We start from the raw sequence: 17103 nt of genomic DNA, 5'->3' as shown, positions 1-17103 counted from the left end.
CTTTCTGTTTTTACAATAAACCCAAAATTGTACCTGTCAAATGCAATTTCAGGAGGCCCAATTCACAACAAATAAACATTTTATTCTGCTTTCAAGCAGTTTTAATGATAATAAACATCAAATAATTGATTTATATATTATAAAGAACAATCAACAAATGAATTCAATGTTCGTGTTACATAGAAAATGTAAAAAATGTAAAAAATGTTAAAAAAATGTCCCTAAATCCTAAGCCTGATCTCTAACTCGGAGATAAAACTGTGCCCACTGAATCCGCAATGCTTTTAATCTCTCGGGCTCCAATGGTCTAGGGTCGTCAAAATACTGCATGATTAAATAAATCATATTAAGTTAATAATGTAATACAAATTATAAATAAATCGATTTTCTTTGAAATAAACTTACCGCTTCCCAATTATTTCTAAAACTTCCTAAAATGATGGTGGACATCTAGTGCATGACATAGTAGCCGCACTCAGTAGTTCCTTTTTGTCTATTACACTAAATACATAATGAAATTTGGATATTAATTAAACAACTAGTGTACAGACACATAAAGAAATATATATAAGTGGAAGTTTTATGTAAATGACGTACCTTGACGACAATCCACCTAGCAGGAGCCTTTGATTTAGGCTGTGGAGCATCATCAAGACCCTTGATAGCACTGTTCCATATGAGTAACAATTAAAAACTGGTGTTGTACGTTGAGGTATTACAATGCAAATGTATTGAAAAGAACACTAACCTATTAATAATCCCCTTAAGGTAGTTGTCTAGCCTGTTATGTAATGAACAAAACCAGACAACTAAGTGTTCCTTGGGCAGGATGACCACCATCTGCCAATGTCCGCTGCAGTGGAACCTAAAATGGGTTAGTACATTAGTAAACATTAATTAAATTTTGTTATTTTGTGACTTACCCATTTAGGTAGGCTCCAAGATACACATCGCGTTGTGAACTCTGCATCCAACTCTTTATGTAACTTTCAGATTCAAACTGCGATTGCCCAGACCTCTGAATGAACTGAGGCTCGAGGAATCCATTGATATCAGAATTCCCCGCTCGCATACATGTTTCAGTGAGATGCCTGTTTATGTTAAGTCAAAGTTAAATATTTATGAATTGAAAGCCATAACTTAGGTAAATAAAAGCCTTTTATATAAAGACTTACAGAATCCACAACTGTAACACTGATATGCTGAGACATTGACCACCGTGTGCAATTTCGGAGAGGTCTTCGTGCTTTATGTATAGGGGGAAATCTGGATTAACGACCCCGAACACGGTGACATCCCATCTAACCTGATAAGGCCTCAAGAAAAGCTATGGGATGGTCAATGTCATCAGATAAAGCAGATCATCGACCTCCGGATCTGGCTTCGGAGGTGGTTTTGGCGGAGACACAACTACCTGTTCATGAAACAAAGTTAAATAGCCTAATTTGAAAAGAAGAAACATATAGTAAGGACAATAAGTACCTGCTGTGATAAAGACTTGACCAGATGTGTCAGCCAAGCAAGGAAGGTGTGAAGTGTTTGCCCCACTAAGGAAACCTCATCAGTGGGTACAGGAACTGGAGCATCTGCATCTCTAACCTCCTCCACACTCACCTTTACTTGGCCAAGCAACAAAGGAGTGTGGTTGCAGTCACGGAAGCGCAGCCCAGTTTGCGACAAACACCAACTAAGGCAGAAGGAGAAACAACAATAAAGCCCTGGGTTAAAACGATGAACGCCTAATGTTAAAACGAAAGGACGTACCTCAATGGATAAGTGCTAAAGACGATCTCCACAAACACGATCTCGACAATGTGGTTGTAGTCACGGAAGCGCAGGCGACTTTGACACAAGGAGAAAGAAGAAGAACGATAGGGTTCAAGCGCAAGGAGAAAGAAGAAGAATGATAGGGTTCAAGCGCAAGAAGAAAGAAGAAGAACGATAGGGTTCAAGCGCGGGTTGTGCAATTTCATAAGTTTAATTTATAATGATAACAACATCGGTTTTTGAAAACTAACCGATGTTAACATCAACTACGTAACATCGGTTATAATAAAACCGATGTTAACATCGACTCGATAACATCAGTTTTTACAAAACCGATGTTAACAATGGCATACTAACATCGATTTTTCCAAAACCGATGTTAACTAAGTCTACTTATTTACAAAAATGCCACCGCGCTTTCGTTAACATCGGTTTTAGCTATAACCGATGTTAATTGGGCGATGTAGAAAGCTGTTTTTTTAGTAGTGCTTACATCTGATGACATTGACCATCCCATAACTTTTTCTAAAGTTGTTGCAAGTTATGTGGGGTACTACCGTGTTTGGGGTGTTTAATGACAACTTTCCCTTGTACATAAAGCATGAAGATCTATCTGAAATAGCACATGGTGATCAATGTCTCAACATCTTTGTTATACAATTGAGGATTCTGTAAGTCACTTTACATTATTGTTTATTACCTAACTTATTGTTTTAAATTCATACATAATTTACTTTATTTTAACAACAATAGGCATATGACTGAGACAAATATGCGAGCGAGGAATGCTGATGTCTATGGGTTCCTCGAGCCACAGTCTATACAACGATCTGGGCAATCACAATTTGAATTAGAAAGTTATATTAAGAACTGGATGCAGACTTGAAAGAGGGATGTGTTCCTAGGAGCCTACTTTGAATGAGTAAGTTAAACTGAACAAATGAATTCCAATAATCCACGCACTATAATATCTTATTGTTCTCCACTGCCATGCACATTGGCAAATGGTCATCATTTTACTTAAGGAAAAGGTTGTCATTTGGTTTTGTTCCTTGCACAATAGGCCAGACAATTACCTAAAAGAAATTATTAACAGGTCAGTTATATTTTCCAAAACATTTACATTAGCATTAGTCGGGAACATCAATGTTTTAATTGTACAATACGCATCCATGTTTGTATTAAATAGTGCTTTGAAAGGATTTGACGATACTCCATAAAGTAAATCGAAGGCTGCTACTAGGTGGATTGTTATTAAAGTAAGCCATTTAAGAAATGCTTTTAATTATATTTTATTAATGTGCAGACTAATTTGTACTTAACATTGAATATATGAATTTCATAATGTATTTAGTGTAATAGACAAAAAAGAAGCACCGAGTGTGAGTACTACGTTATGCACTGGATGTCAACTATAATCTTAGGAAGTTTCAAGAATAATTAGGAAACAATAATTATTTAATTCAAACGTAATTAATTTTGTTATAATTGGTATTATATATTATTAACTTATGTTTTATCATATCATGCAGTATTTCAATGATGCTAGACCATTGGAACCAGAGAGAATGAAGGCGCTTTGTATCCAATGGACAACCTATTATTTGAAAGTTAAAAATGAAACACGTAATGTGCAAGTAATTTTAGAATTGTAGTTTAGTTGATTTACATTTTTTACAATTCATTTCATGTATGCACATTAAATATTCTTTTAATTCATAGTACATATTCGATTTTTATGGAATTTCTACTAAAAAGTGTTTGAAAACATTCTTAAAATTATTTGGTGTGGATCTGATTTTAAATTTGTAGGTTAATTTGGGGTAATTAAAAAAATAGACAACATATTAAAAAAAATTAATAAACAACATCAGTTTTCAGATAAAACAAATATTGATGTTTACAAACAACATCAATTTTTGTAAAAATCGATGTTAAGCTGGACTCATAACATCAGTTTTTAAAAAACCGATTTGTTGAACAACAACATTGGTTTTTTGTGAAAACCGATGTTGTTTAGTAGAACACATCGGTTTTTTAAAAAAAATCAATGTTGGGGAGTACAAAACAATATTGTTTTTTTTTCTTCTAAAAACTGATGTTGTATGTATATATATACATCAGTTTTTGTAAAAACCGATGTTGTAGGTATAACTTAACATCGGTTTTGTTGATTTGTACATATTTGACTATTTTTTTTTTGTTATTTCTTATTATACAACATCATTTTTTTTTTTAAAACCGTTATTGTGATTTTTATGTTAACATCGGTTTTGGAAAACCGATGTTAACGTTATTACTTTCAACGTCGGTACTTTCAATATCGATCAGTTAATAATCAATATTGAAAGTCCTTGATAAATGATGTTAAAATCATATTTTCTAGTAGTGGGAGATGATGTGGATCTCTTTGACTGTTCCTTCATCGACAATGAAGAAGGAGCAGTTAGACAAATGTGTGACGAGGGGTGTCCCGAAGGAGAGAAGGGACATTAGGTGGGATGGGATGAAGAGGATAGGAATAAAGTCGTCTATTTGTTTTTTTTTACTTATTAAAAAATTATTTAATATCAATGTCAACCATTGAAATATTTTAATAATAAATCTAAGGGCTGGTAATAATATTTTAAAAAAGACAGGAGAGCAAATTAAACAAAAAAAGATAAAGGATCAAAAGGGAAATTTAGTCTAAAATAATTTTCATGTTGTTTGAGACATGTCTTGTACTATTTGGGACATGTAATTTTTTTGTAATAGTGTTGGATTTGCACAATTGGAGGAGTAATTCGTTGTTTTCGTACCCTTTTTCTATTTTTTTAATTTCCAACTGAACCAAACATATAATTAAGGCTTGATTTGCTTAAAAAAACGAATCCAACCTAATTAATCCGACCATATTTCATTGGATTAGGTCTTAAACTAGACCAAATCTAATCCAACCCTAATCACTTGCACCCCTATATACCAGCTGTATTTGTATACTTGAAACCACACTATGAATTATTGTGGATGAATAGAAAAAGGTCATATATAGTAGATAAAAGAAATACATATGTGCCCCAAGTTAACTTCTCCTTTAAATAAATAGAAATTCTTATATCTTCAAAAACATTTTTATGATTTCAATAAAGAAAATCTTGATGTATAAAAAAAGTAAATAAAGAAAGAAAATCTTGATATTTTCAACATTCAACTAAATTAAATGAAAAACCTAATAATCTTTGTTGACAAGTTGCTCGAGTCTTTGACAATCTTCAGTTTTGGAAATCATTGCACTATTTGTTCAATACTTATAGGTAGTTGATCCAAAAAAATACACGCACAAAAGGTCAACCTTTATTCTTTCAGCCACTTGACAAACTTGTTGAAGTTCTCTAAAGATTGACCACAGTCTGTTGTGCTGCTTGTTACCTTCTCCTTTAACTTCAGAGACCTTGATCTTATGCTCCCATCACTAAGTAGTTGGTCCAATATCTTCTTAATCTCCCCCCGTGACACAAGCCCATTTTCATCCGAGTTCAATCCCAGCCCAACATTCAACTCATCACATATGTATTTTCTGTTATAAGGTTGGTCACCAAAATATGGCCAGCACAAGAAGGGCACCCCATTAGACAAACATTCTGTGCTTGAATTCCAACCACAATGACTAATAAAGCATGCTATGGCAGGGTGGCTTAAAACCATTTGTTGAGGGGCCCACCCAACTATCTTACCTTTATGCCCTTGGAATTCATTAGGGTATGCCATCTTATTGTCTTGACGCACAACCCAAAGAAAAGGCTTATTGGTTAGGTCTAGTCCTAGAGCTAGTTCATTGAATTGGTTTTGGTCAAAATAAGTGTGACTACCAAATGCAACATAAGTGACAGAACGATGAGGTTGTTGATCAAGCCAACTCATGCAAGAGAGATCTTCTTCCCAAAATTGTCCCAATGATCTTAGAGTTGGATTTGTGTTGTCATAACTTCTCAACAATGGGCCAATTGGGAGGAGTTTCGGAGCAAGGGTTAACATCAAAGGTTCAAGTTCATATGCAGTGTTGCAAAGCCACCATTCTGTCAAATTTAAAGCTGGGGTGCAATGATGCACCAAATAATTCAGGAAATGCGTACTATTTATTGTGTCAGCCATGTTAAGCCAAAAAAAGTTTGTTGTCTCCATCTCTGGCATATTTGGTGATAGTCGAATTGTCTTATTAGAAGTTAATATGGATCCTGCAATAAAAAGTAAAATAGAATGAGCAGTAACATATGCAAATAGTTTTTTTTATTATGTAATGTGAAATTTTGTATTTAAGTTTTTTATTTTGCTTGACAAATTCCCAGAAAATTTCGACAGATCGAGCTTTGCCCATTTCATGTCTATTATAAATGATAGATGTCATAATAAGCACTATAAGTGTCCTGTAAAAATATAAAATAAAATGATACTTCTATGATATTATCTAAGTTTAGAAAAATCCTCATTTATATGCTTGATTAGAAAAATCCTCATTTATACTGAATCTATTTTCAACTTTTGAATGTGATATTTATTATCATTAATTCTCTTTAAGCACTACTTGTATATAAATGTCATGTAAAAATATATGATACAATGCATTTATATGGTATTTTCATAGTTTACCAAAAAAAAAATAAAACCCTTTTATATATAATCTATTTTTAACTTTTAAATAAAATATTTATTATTATTTCTCCTTCATTTAAGATGTATGTATAAAATATTGAAAAGTTATATAGAGATAAGAGATATGACCTAAGGTATTCAGTTTTTTTTTCCAAATGCTAACAATGATTGAATTTAGGAAGTCCTACATATTATTTAAAGACAAATGTGAATCAGTATTTTTAGAACATTCATTAAGAAATTAAAAAAAATTATTAGCATGTGCAAATTTGTACCGTACTTTTTTTTATAACATTTTCTTATGATTTTCTTAATAAATATTTTTTTTTTCTTTTAGTTTCTTAACTGTCTTGACATTACTTGTTAGACCCATATTCAAAATTCAGTGGCCGGCTGTAATGGATGTGAAAGGTAATCAGTAGTGTTGTCTCAAGGATTTAAGGAACAAATAAGCAGAAACAAGCTAGCTGTCAAAAAAAAAAGTAGAAACAATTTTCTTTTATGAGGAGACTTAAAAAGATAAAAGGTAAGATAATTTACATGCTTCATCAATCAATGGGGTTTTCTAGAGTTAATAGAGTGACACAAATATGGACAGTAAAGTATGATATTCTTACCATCAGAATTTATGATCCCATCATCAATAAGCCTTGGAACATTGTACAACATGCCAAACACAGCTGCTGAGGCTGGCCAGAATAGAGCTCCTTTGATTCCCAATTTACACCCAACATTCAAAGCCCATCCCATATTTAAATCTGCAACAATAAAGCTGATTCTGTTGTCACCTTTCAAATGAATATCCTCTATGAGCTTTTCAAGTGTAGAAGGCATGGTGCTTATCATAGCATCACATAGCTTGCCTATATTGCTTCTATCATCATCAGGTCCTAAACCGTCTGAGATTGAGACCAACTTCATTAGTGATTCATCAAGGCTATGATCTTGTTGCTCCACCATGGAACTCAACACTCGCTTGTGATTGAAGTCTGTGTTCACGAAAACGACTTTGCATCCATGCTCAACCAACTTTTGTGATAGGGTTGTCATGGGATTGACATGTCCTTGAAATGGAAATGGTAACACTAGCACAGTTGGAATGCTCATGTTGTGTTTTTGTTTCTATTGATTCATAGGCTCTACTCGCCTAGATTGCACTTCACGGGTATGAGTTTGTTTATATATATATATATATATATATATATAGAAATATAGTTAATACAAATTATGAAAAGCTTTATTCATACCTTTAATTAATACAAAAGAATGCATGATTGTTTGAATACGGCAAATAAGTATGGGTTGTCGGATAGATCAACAGTGGCTGATATTTGTCACGAAAACGATGGAGAAATATAAAAGTTTGAAAAAATAACTTTTAATTCAAAGGAATGCATGATTGTTTCATCACACGCACACGCGCGTGTATATATATATATATATATATATATATATATATATATATATATATATATTCTTGAAAGAAATTATGAAAATCTTTAATCAAATCTAATGTAGGTTGCACTTTTGTGAAATTCTTTACTTATACATCTATATTGTATATTTATTATTTATTCAAATATTAGCGTTTTTCGGTGAAGAAATATTGCTCGTATTAACGTACTCTCATATAAATAATATATTGAGTCTGGTACATACTGATATTTTAGTAAAATTATAGATTGTATTAGAAGAAACTTACAAAATTTAATTCAGAAGGAAGGATATTTCCTTGGCCAATATCATCACAGATTTGAAACTTCAATGGTCACACGAACCTTTCTAATAATTGCATGTTCCCTTTCTTTTGGTAAAATGTGGGTCTTCGATCATATTCAACATGGACCACGTGAAAAGTGACCCGTGAATGAAGTCCAGCCAAGGTTTTTTTGGTCTCTTGCTCCTCCCCAATACCAAATAATCCTAGCATGCATGTGTTGTTGTCAGAACTACCGAGGCACCTTAGAATATTGCTTTCCTACATCAACGGTGGCGTGCTTTGCGCAAGCATATGCTCATGAATTTCTTATTTGCAATGCATAGTCACCCGCGACCTTCACATGCATAAACAGAATCCATGCCTTAATTAATGTTGTCAACAAATTAACTGTTCAACATAAGCAACTCTAATTTCTTTTACTTCCATTTTCATCCTATTTTTTAAACTCATTTGCATCCTTTTCTATTTCTTTATTTTCTTCCATCACATATCAATATCACTTTCTTTTTCTTCTCTAATGGGTGTATATAATGAGATGATGTATCATATCATGTATAACCTTAAATATTAGCCTATTTTTATGCAAAATATAATTTTTCAATACTAAAAATAATATTTTTTACGATGCACATTCTAAGATGGTTATGCGGAACTGTCTTAGAATGTCATGCGGTAATAGTTTTGTAAATACAAGATTGTTCAACGAAGACGATTTTTATAAAACTGTCTTAGAAACACTATTCTATGATGGTTTCGTGAAAACCCTATTAGAAGTTAGTTTTTAATTTTTAATTCTCCTCCTCCTATCTCCTTCTCACCTCACTCCCAGACATCTCGCCCTCCTTCTCCCTCTCCTCTGGTGTTTCTCACCTTCCCTCTCCCTTTTCTCTCTCATTTCTCACTTTCCCTCTCACTCTCCGATTCTCTTGTTTCTCATTCTCCGTCTCACACCCTGACTCTCTCCTTTGGTTCTCTCTTTCTATTCTCTTATAAATTCTAACATTTTTTTCCCTTCCTTTTTTTCGCCAACTCCGGTCGTGAACAAAGAAACCACCACCATCAATTGCCTCTTTTCCATGTCTGCAACAAAACCCCCCTAATTTTAGTTTCTGCTACTATGAAGCGATTCCCGACCACCATGTGCCGCCGTCATCCACCGTGGCAGGGGCCTTGTAGCATGTTGTTGACGAAGTCGAGGATCTAGAAGCTGACAATGAAGATGCCGATGGTGCGGGGGTTGGTTTTTTTGGCTAAGGAGTCGTCGAACATGTGGCTGAGGTCAATAGCATAGCCGATAAGAAAGATGGTAGGGGCAACAATGAGGGAGCCGACAGAAATGAAGGGGCGATAGTGGCCAATTATTAGTTTCTCTAGTGGATTTCACACTCAACTCTTTCAATTCATTCATTCGTTCCCAGGTATTTTTTTTCTCTTTTCTTTTTCTCCGTAATCTATCTTTACACACATGCTTAATTTCAAATATTCTTTTTTCTTTTTCTTTGGGGGGTGGGGTGGGGGAGATATTAAGGAACTAATTAAGGATTATTGTAGCAGAAAAGTGTTGTTATTACAACATTTCTTGGGGTTTTGTTTTGTTAGTCTATAACCAGATATTTCTTTCTTTCCAGGTAGTTTAGCTGTGCTGCTAATAGTTCTATAGCCTACCACGCTGCCTGGTTTGACATTGTTTAATAAATAAATCAGGTTGTTTGGACTTTTTCAAAACCTATTTAATTAAATTGGCTAAGCCTCAAGCCTTTTAAAATATATTTTCATGGCCGCTGGGCCAACATATTGACAATATATACTTATAAGTTTATTGATTTTATCAATATAATATTACAAAAACATTTTCAATATATTGTATATCTTGAAAACCAAGGCTTAGACCTATTGGCTTTTTTGTAAAAGCTATAATGCAAAGTAAGCCTTTAAACAAGCTTTTATGCTAGGCCAACAGAAAAAGAATAGCCTATTTCTTATAATAGACCGGACTCAAACTTTATGTTTGAAAAATAGGCTTAATCTGTATAAGGAAAATATGTTGTTGCTTATTTTCATCTTTAATTGTGAATGTAAAGTTATTTTCACTTATTTTTCTTGAGAAGTTCAATGATTGGCAGGTTTCTTATAGGTAAAAGAATAGTGAAGGATTTATTGCTTTAAAAAGATAGTCGCTTTTGTGCTGATTGCAATGCTCCAGATCCTAAATGGGCTAAGTGTATTCACCATTGTACATTTTTTGTCATGTGTGTGTGGTTTATGGTCATGGTCACTGATTATAATACTCAAAACTGGAGTTTGAGTGTTGATTATTTTCTGGGAAGAATTTATAAAGCATCCTTGTGATTAAGTTGTAGGAAACTAGTAGCATGAATTTTCCTAAAATGATAATGTGGAGTGCATATTACCTCTTAGTTGTGAATCCATTTTTCTAACTGCTTCTTCAGGTCAGCCAATATTGGAGTTTTTGTATGCTTAAAATGTTGTGGTGTGCCCAGAAGTCTAGGCTCTCAAATATCAAAGGTAACTATTCCTGATCCACTTTACCAAATAGTTTAGAAAAGAAGATTTTCACTTTATTAATAAGGAATTTAAACTGAGTTCCTTCTTCATTTGTCTAGAACAAATTAAGAGACTAATATACCTATAGATGTGGCTAGTTATTTTTTGAATTGGGTTCAACTTGATTTGACGAGAAAAGAATCAACCATTCTTTATATATCTATACTCATGAAATATGGTGGTGAACTTTACTTTGTCGGGGGTGCATTATTTTGTTTCATTTTTACTGCCTTATGTTGTGGGAGTTTGCAGGGAAGCCTTATTCTTATATTCCATCCCACAACATGCTAAGATATGATATGTTGTGAAATTTAGGCAAAGAAACACTAAAATTAGTGATATGAGATTAAGAGTGAAAACTTTCAAATAAGGGTTTTTTTTCAATGTGCTATTTATTTATCCTGTAATATAGATGTAATCACTAATATTTATGTAATTTTAATTGTTTAAATGAATAAGATTAGTAGGAATGGAAAATAATGTCTTACAGATAACTTATTACAATGTATCTTTTCTCATGTCTAATTATGAAATGTGAACTTTCAATTTATTGTTGCTCCTTTGCCACTAGATCGTGTTATTTGAGTTTCTCTTGGTCATTATTGTCAAATATGCATATTAAGTAATTGTGTTAAGTTGTAGTAATTTTATAGGTGTAGTTTCAATGAGCATAATAAGTAATAACCCCCTTGTTCTCCAAATAAGCACTTAAACCAATATAATAAGGGGAGGTGAATCTCAACGGAGCTCTCCAATCCTGCTTTACTTTTCATCTTAAGTAATAAGTGGATAATTGGATTTACAGGTATAAAGACATGCTTCTATCCTTATGGGACATTGTCAAAGATTGCTACTGTTGCAAAAAAACAAGCCAATATGTAAGTGAGCTATAATGTATTATTAACATGAAAACCTTGAATCTATTTCTGAATTCTGTTTCATTGTGTTTTGTTTGCTAACAATGCTAGATTTTAAAGCTATCATTATGCACATTCAATATATATATATAGATTTTAAAGCTCCAATAAATGTCTTTTATGGTTGCCTTGACTTCTCTTTCTCTTTCTCCCCCCCCCCCCCCTCTCTCTCTCTCTCTCTCTCTCTCTCTCTCTATATATATATATATATATATATATATATATATATATATATATATATAAATCAATACTAAGGTTTTCTTTATGTTGCAAATATTTTCTGCTTTTTATATTATTCTTACTATTTATTTGGCTCATTTTCCACACTAAAAAATGAGGTCATGCTGCTATAATTTCAATTTTGTGGGTTTTCAGCTTCTGTAGAAGCATGTAATGAATTGATGGCATATAATGTGAACAAATAAATTATAATTTATGAATACATGATGCAAATGCTAATGAAAAAGCTTTAATATACACTACTACAAAAAGTAGATTTAACATTGCCAGATTAACATCGATTTTTCATAAAACCGATGTTAAGATAAATGTGGTGGCATAATTGTAAATAATGTGTATCCGTTAACATCAATTTTCTGAAAACCCGATGTTAATGAACTGATGTTAACATCGGTTCTTGGAAAACAAATGTTAACATCGATTTTTCAAGAACCGATGTTAGCGTCAGTTCGTTAACATCGGGTTTTTAGAAAACTGATGTTAACGTATGATAAGTTAACATTGGTTTCTTCCAGAAAATCGATGTTAACATTAACATTATTTTGTTCACATCGGTTTTGTATTGAAAACCGATGTTGGACTTACATTTTAAAATATCATATGCGAGCCCTATTTTGCTTGTGCTCTCTTCTTCTCCACCTAAGCTTCTTCTTCTTCGTGACCGTATCTGTTTGTATCTGCAACCTTATCGAGACCATGACAGCTCGCCACCTTACCTAGGTAAGTTTTGTGACTCTTTCTTCTCTTTAACATGTTGTATTGAATACCTATGTTTGTCTGGGGAACTCATGCTCACTGTAAGGATCTTTGTTTGTTTCTACTGCAACGATTTGGTTTGTGGAACTTATGCTCACTCCAAGGTCTGTTTGGGGTGCTCACTTTGGAATCTGTTTGCAGTGCTCACTCGTGCTGACAGGGTCTCATTTTGATTGAGGTAAGTCGTGCTCACTTGTATTGAATACCTAGGTGTCCTTTGAATGCTTAATGGCTAGCTAGCTAGGCGTCTGTTGTAATGTGTATAGCACCATGGTAAATATAACAATGTGTATACCTTGGTGTTCTTTTATTGTTGTGTGTTCTGAGCTTTGGATATTTTATTACATGTTATTCATTAAGATTGTAATACATAGTGAAGGATTGCTTTAGATATTCTATTACTTAGATTTCAATGAGACTCATCACTAGAAAATTGCTTTTGATCATTAAGATTTTATGAAATTGTGGATTCATGGTAGTGCATCCACAGTCAAGCATAGTAAGGATTTTGCAAGACATAGTGAAGCTGGTCGGGCTCTACACTATGCAACATAATCATGATTGTAAGTTGTGCCATGCTAATTAGGAGTAACCTTAGCAAGTGTCGCAACTAGGCTGGGGCAGGCACCCCATTCCCATATATGATGCTAGATATCACCACTCATCATATCCCATTAATTGCTTGAAGGATCATGACTGACTAATGCCCAAACATTTTCTATTATAGGATCTAATTTAGTTCTCTTTTGTAATATCCTTCAATGTGGGGCTGATACATGAATCCACACATTGGCTGTTATCACCCACTACTTTATAGCCACATAGAAAGTGTGCTTTTAGGAACTAATCAAGCAATCAAAGAATAATAACATGATCAAATTAATCTATTAAAAATTTCTTTAAATTGTGGCTCTGATATTGCCATATTGGCAATAATTTGGCACAAACTCATGTGCCCATTTATGTTTACCTTTCATTCCCTTCTAGTGAACATAGCAAGAATGCATGAATTTTCTCCCTTTTGCATTAGCAAGTTTGAGGGCTGGAAAAAATCTTCTTATTTGTCCCTTCATTTAGCGTTAGGGGGAACTGTGTGGTGAATGATTTCACATCGTGACTTTCACGTGCTCCTCCTACCAGAGTTAATCAACATATAAGGCCACTTTCTTCATAATTATATTTGTATATTAACTAGGTATATTTGGATGATATAAATATTCAGCCACTTTTTTCATTTAATCCTTTTTTCTTTGTTTATGTTGAACAAGCAAATAATAAACAAAAGGAAAATTACCATCTAAACAACCTAGATTCTCTTTCACTCTTTATTTTATTTTTTTCCCTTCTTATTTTTTATTACTCTTGTCTCTGACTTTGTTAAAGGGTTCAATTTCCAGTTATGCCTTTTGATATATATATATATATATATATATATATATATATATATATATATATATATATATATATATATATATATATATATATATATATGATTATAATTTACCTAGGTATGTGCCATCTGCAAAAGCATGGGTAACATGAGCAGCAGACTAAGCATTGAGTTTTAATTCACTGCAAGATAAATTATGTTCAAACTTGTTCACAAAATCAATTAGTTTCATAATTCGTTAGTACCAAGTTTATGAATTACACCATCAGTGATGTGAATATGTGATTCAATAGATAAAAAGGAATGTCAGATATAGTTGAACCCTTATGTCAGATAAGTGAATGTATTTGTGTATAACTAACCTAAGAGTAAACCAAAGGTAATCTGATTTTTCTTTGGTTACGTTCATTTGCTCAAGTAATGAGTTTAATATTAATGTAGTCCGGTCAAAGTTAGGGATGACATCTTGAAATTGCTCCCATTTATCCGCTGTGCTGAAAGTTTGTATTGAACTTATCATTCTTCTATTGCTCTTTGTATTTACCTATACATGAATGTAAATAAAAGAGTAAAGTTAATCAAACAATTAATCACTAGACTTATTTATAATAATTAAGCATACACACTTTACTTAATAATTCTAACAAGGTGTTAACTTATAGTTGTTGTATTGAAAGTCACATTTTGACAATCTGGTAAAATGCTAATTGATTTTGGAGGCAATTCGTATGATCTGTTGTGGAATTGGACGGTGAACATTTTCACATGATCATTGTTAACAAGGAAAGCAACACATTTTCCTTCTTCTTCAAAAACACAGCCTTGATTGAATTGAAACCAAAGCCCAAATGTAGAGTTCAAATGCAATTAATTAGTGAAATGCATTAGCCTTGTATGTTTTTCTATTTACTTTGTGTTAGGTTCAATTCAAATTAAGTATACAGAGGCAGAGACTAATCCCTTCCTATCAACTCTAGCCATGCCTCTTTTCGTCGCCTCTATCACTTGCCATGGCCTGGCATGCGTGACTGACATAAACTTGCAAGGTTCACTTATAATATTCCACCTGTCAGGAATAGTTGGATGTGAGGTACTCATGTGGGTTATTCTCATTGACATTTTGTGGTATAGTATGGTCAACATGCTTGCTTCACTCGTAGCTTTCATATGCTTCTTCAATGACATTCCTAACATCTTTGTTGATCATGAGATGCCAATTATAGAAATGCAGCCGTCGGAAGAAGAGGTGTAGTAGTATTTGTAAGAAAAGCATGTTGTATGTGTGCTTGTGTATGTCATGTTTTGGTTCGTGTCCAATTAAAAAATAAGGAGGTTGAGATGCTAGAGTGCCTAGGCCTGTGACCCATCCAATAAATAAGTTGTGATTTTATTATTAGTTTTTCTATTCTTTATTGGTTCTCCTAGACCCTAGTCGTGTGATTCCTCTGATACCAATAGAGCTGGACAACTTTATTGGTTTAGCTACATAGTATTATTTTAGTTGCAGTACAAGAATACTTATTCCATTATTTTATTATTTTTTAAGTGAACAAATACTCATTATTCTAAACTTTATTCACTTAATTTTGCTTGTTTTAAGGTCAATAGAGTTCTTAGTTCTCCTAGACCCTAGTTGTTTTATGGTCTTTTTTTTATTTCCTGATAGGCAGGTACTAGTTACATGTATTGTTCATAAATTTTAGCATGCTAATACTAATTGCAGTAACAGTTTCAGCCTTTCAGGCATTATTACTAAATAACAACAAATGAATTATAGTAACACAATTACATCTAGGCATCTAGCATTTCCATTTTTGCCATGTCTTTTACGATACTTACATCTATCAAATGCTAATGAAGTTCAAGCTTTTCCTACCTGTGATTCTGTTTGTTCAGCTGTCACAATTAGGAACTTATTCACCTCTATTGTATTGTCTTTCTTGTAAGGGATCAAGAGGATTGCATGTTATCACTCCAAGTGTAGAAGATTTGCAACAAGCTCATTTGTATGTTTTGAATAACAGTAATGAAGTTTTGCCATACATACTTCACCATGAAGGTTTAATGAAGGAAAGTAATCCAAAAATGTCAAAGAATAGGGATTTGAAAGAGCACAACAAAACTTTCCTGTATTGGTTTAAAGATACAATCTTTGTTGATTATAATGCTTCTAAAACGTTAATAAAACTAGCAAATGGGCCTAAAAGAGATGTTATAACTTGGAAACGATACGATATAAACAAGTATTCCTTCTACACAAAAGCATAAGACGAGAAAAGTACAATGCAAAATAGTGGGGTCACCCTAAGGGCTGAATCTCACCACTTCACTAGTGTACATGGTGAAAATATCTGCGTAACTTCCATCCCTTACTTTGGTTTCATTGACGGAATTTGGGAGCTAAACTATGTCAAATTATTGTCTATGTTTTCAAATGTAAATGGGTTTACAACAATACCGGTGTGCAGACCGATGATGTAGGATTTACGTTGGTAGATCTAAAGAAACTCACTTACCAGAATGACCCTTTCATAATGGCGGAACAAGCTAAACAGGTATTTTATGTTCAAGACCCTTGTGATGAAAGGTGGTTAGTGGTTCTACACAGGAAAACAGTTGGTGTTAATGTTGAACTTGATGATTCATACATTGATACTTATGTTAGTCCTTTGTCCACACAAATGTCACCTAACATCGTCGGAGAAGAAGAAGCTGACGATATTCATGTTAATTGTAATGATCATGATGAAGGAGAATTAATTAACACCGTCTAATGTAATTTTCTTATTATGTATTTCATTTCAGTCCATTCATTTACATAAGTTATTCAGTTTTGTGATAATGTTAATTAACTATTTTTTTTTTCTTTATAGACAAATGGCTACACCACCCAGCTCCCTCCTCCTCCTCTTACTGGTGCAGCATCACAGTTGTCATCTACCTTGAAGCAGACAAGAAAAACCACACAACTAAGATCATTGGCGACTAGACCAATTGGGGCAGAGAGACCGCTGGTCCATGTTGATCCTACGACCGGGAAAGCCAAAGGTCCCCACAGAAAGAAGTTAAGAACATATTTGGGGATCGTCATATGTGATAAGGTGGATGTCACATAC

General features: G+C 33.4%; 1 protein-coding gene across 1 annotated transcript; it reads right to left on the bottom strand.

Annotated features, from left to right (window-relative positions):
- Positions 1-4920: 4920 nt before the first annotated feature.
- LOC114413628 (UDP-glycosyltransferase 83A1-like) lies at positions 4921-7568 on the bottom strand. Its single transcript, XM_028378127.1, has 2 exons — positions 7017-7568; positions 4921-5984 (listed from the first exon to the last, which is right to left on the bottom strand). The coding sequence occupies exons 1-2, from the start codon at positions 7504-7506 to the stop codon at positions 5104-5106; spliced, it is 1371 nt and encodes a 456-aa protein (XP_028233928.1). The 5' UTR covers positions 7507-7568; the 3' UTR covers positions 4921-5103.
- Positions 7569-17103: the final 9535 nt, after the last annotated feature.

Source organism: Glycine soja, chromosome 1 (assembly GCF_004193775.1).
Source record: "Glycine soja cultivar W05 chromosome 1, ASM419377v2, whole genome shotgun sequence".
In the NCBI taxonomy this organism is placed as follows: Eukaryota; Viridiplantae; Streptophyta; class Magnoliopsida; order Fabales; family Fabaceae; genus Glycine; species Glycine soja.
This window is presented reverse-complemented; position numbering and strand designations above follow the sequence as displayed.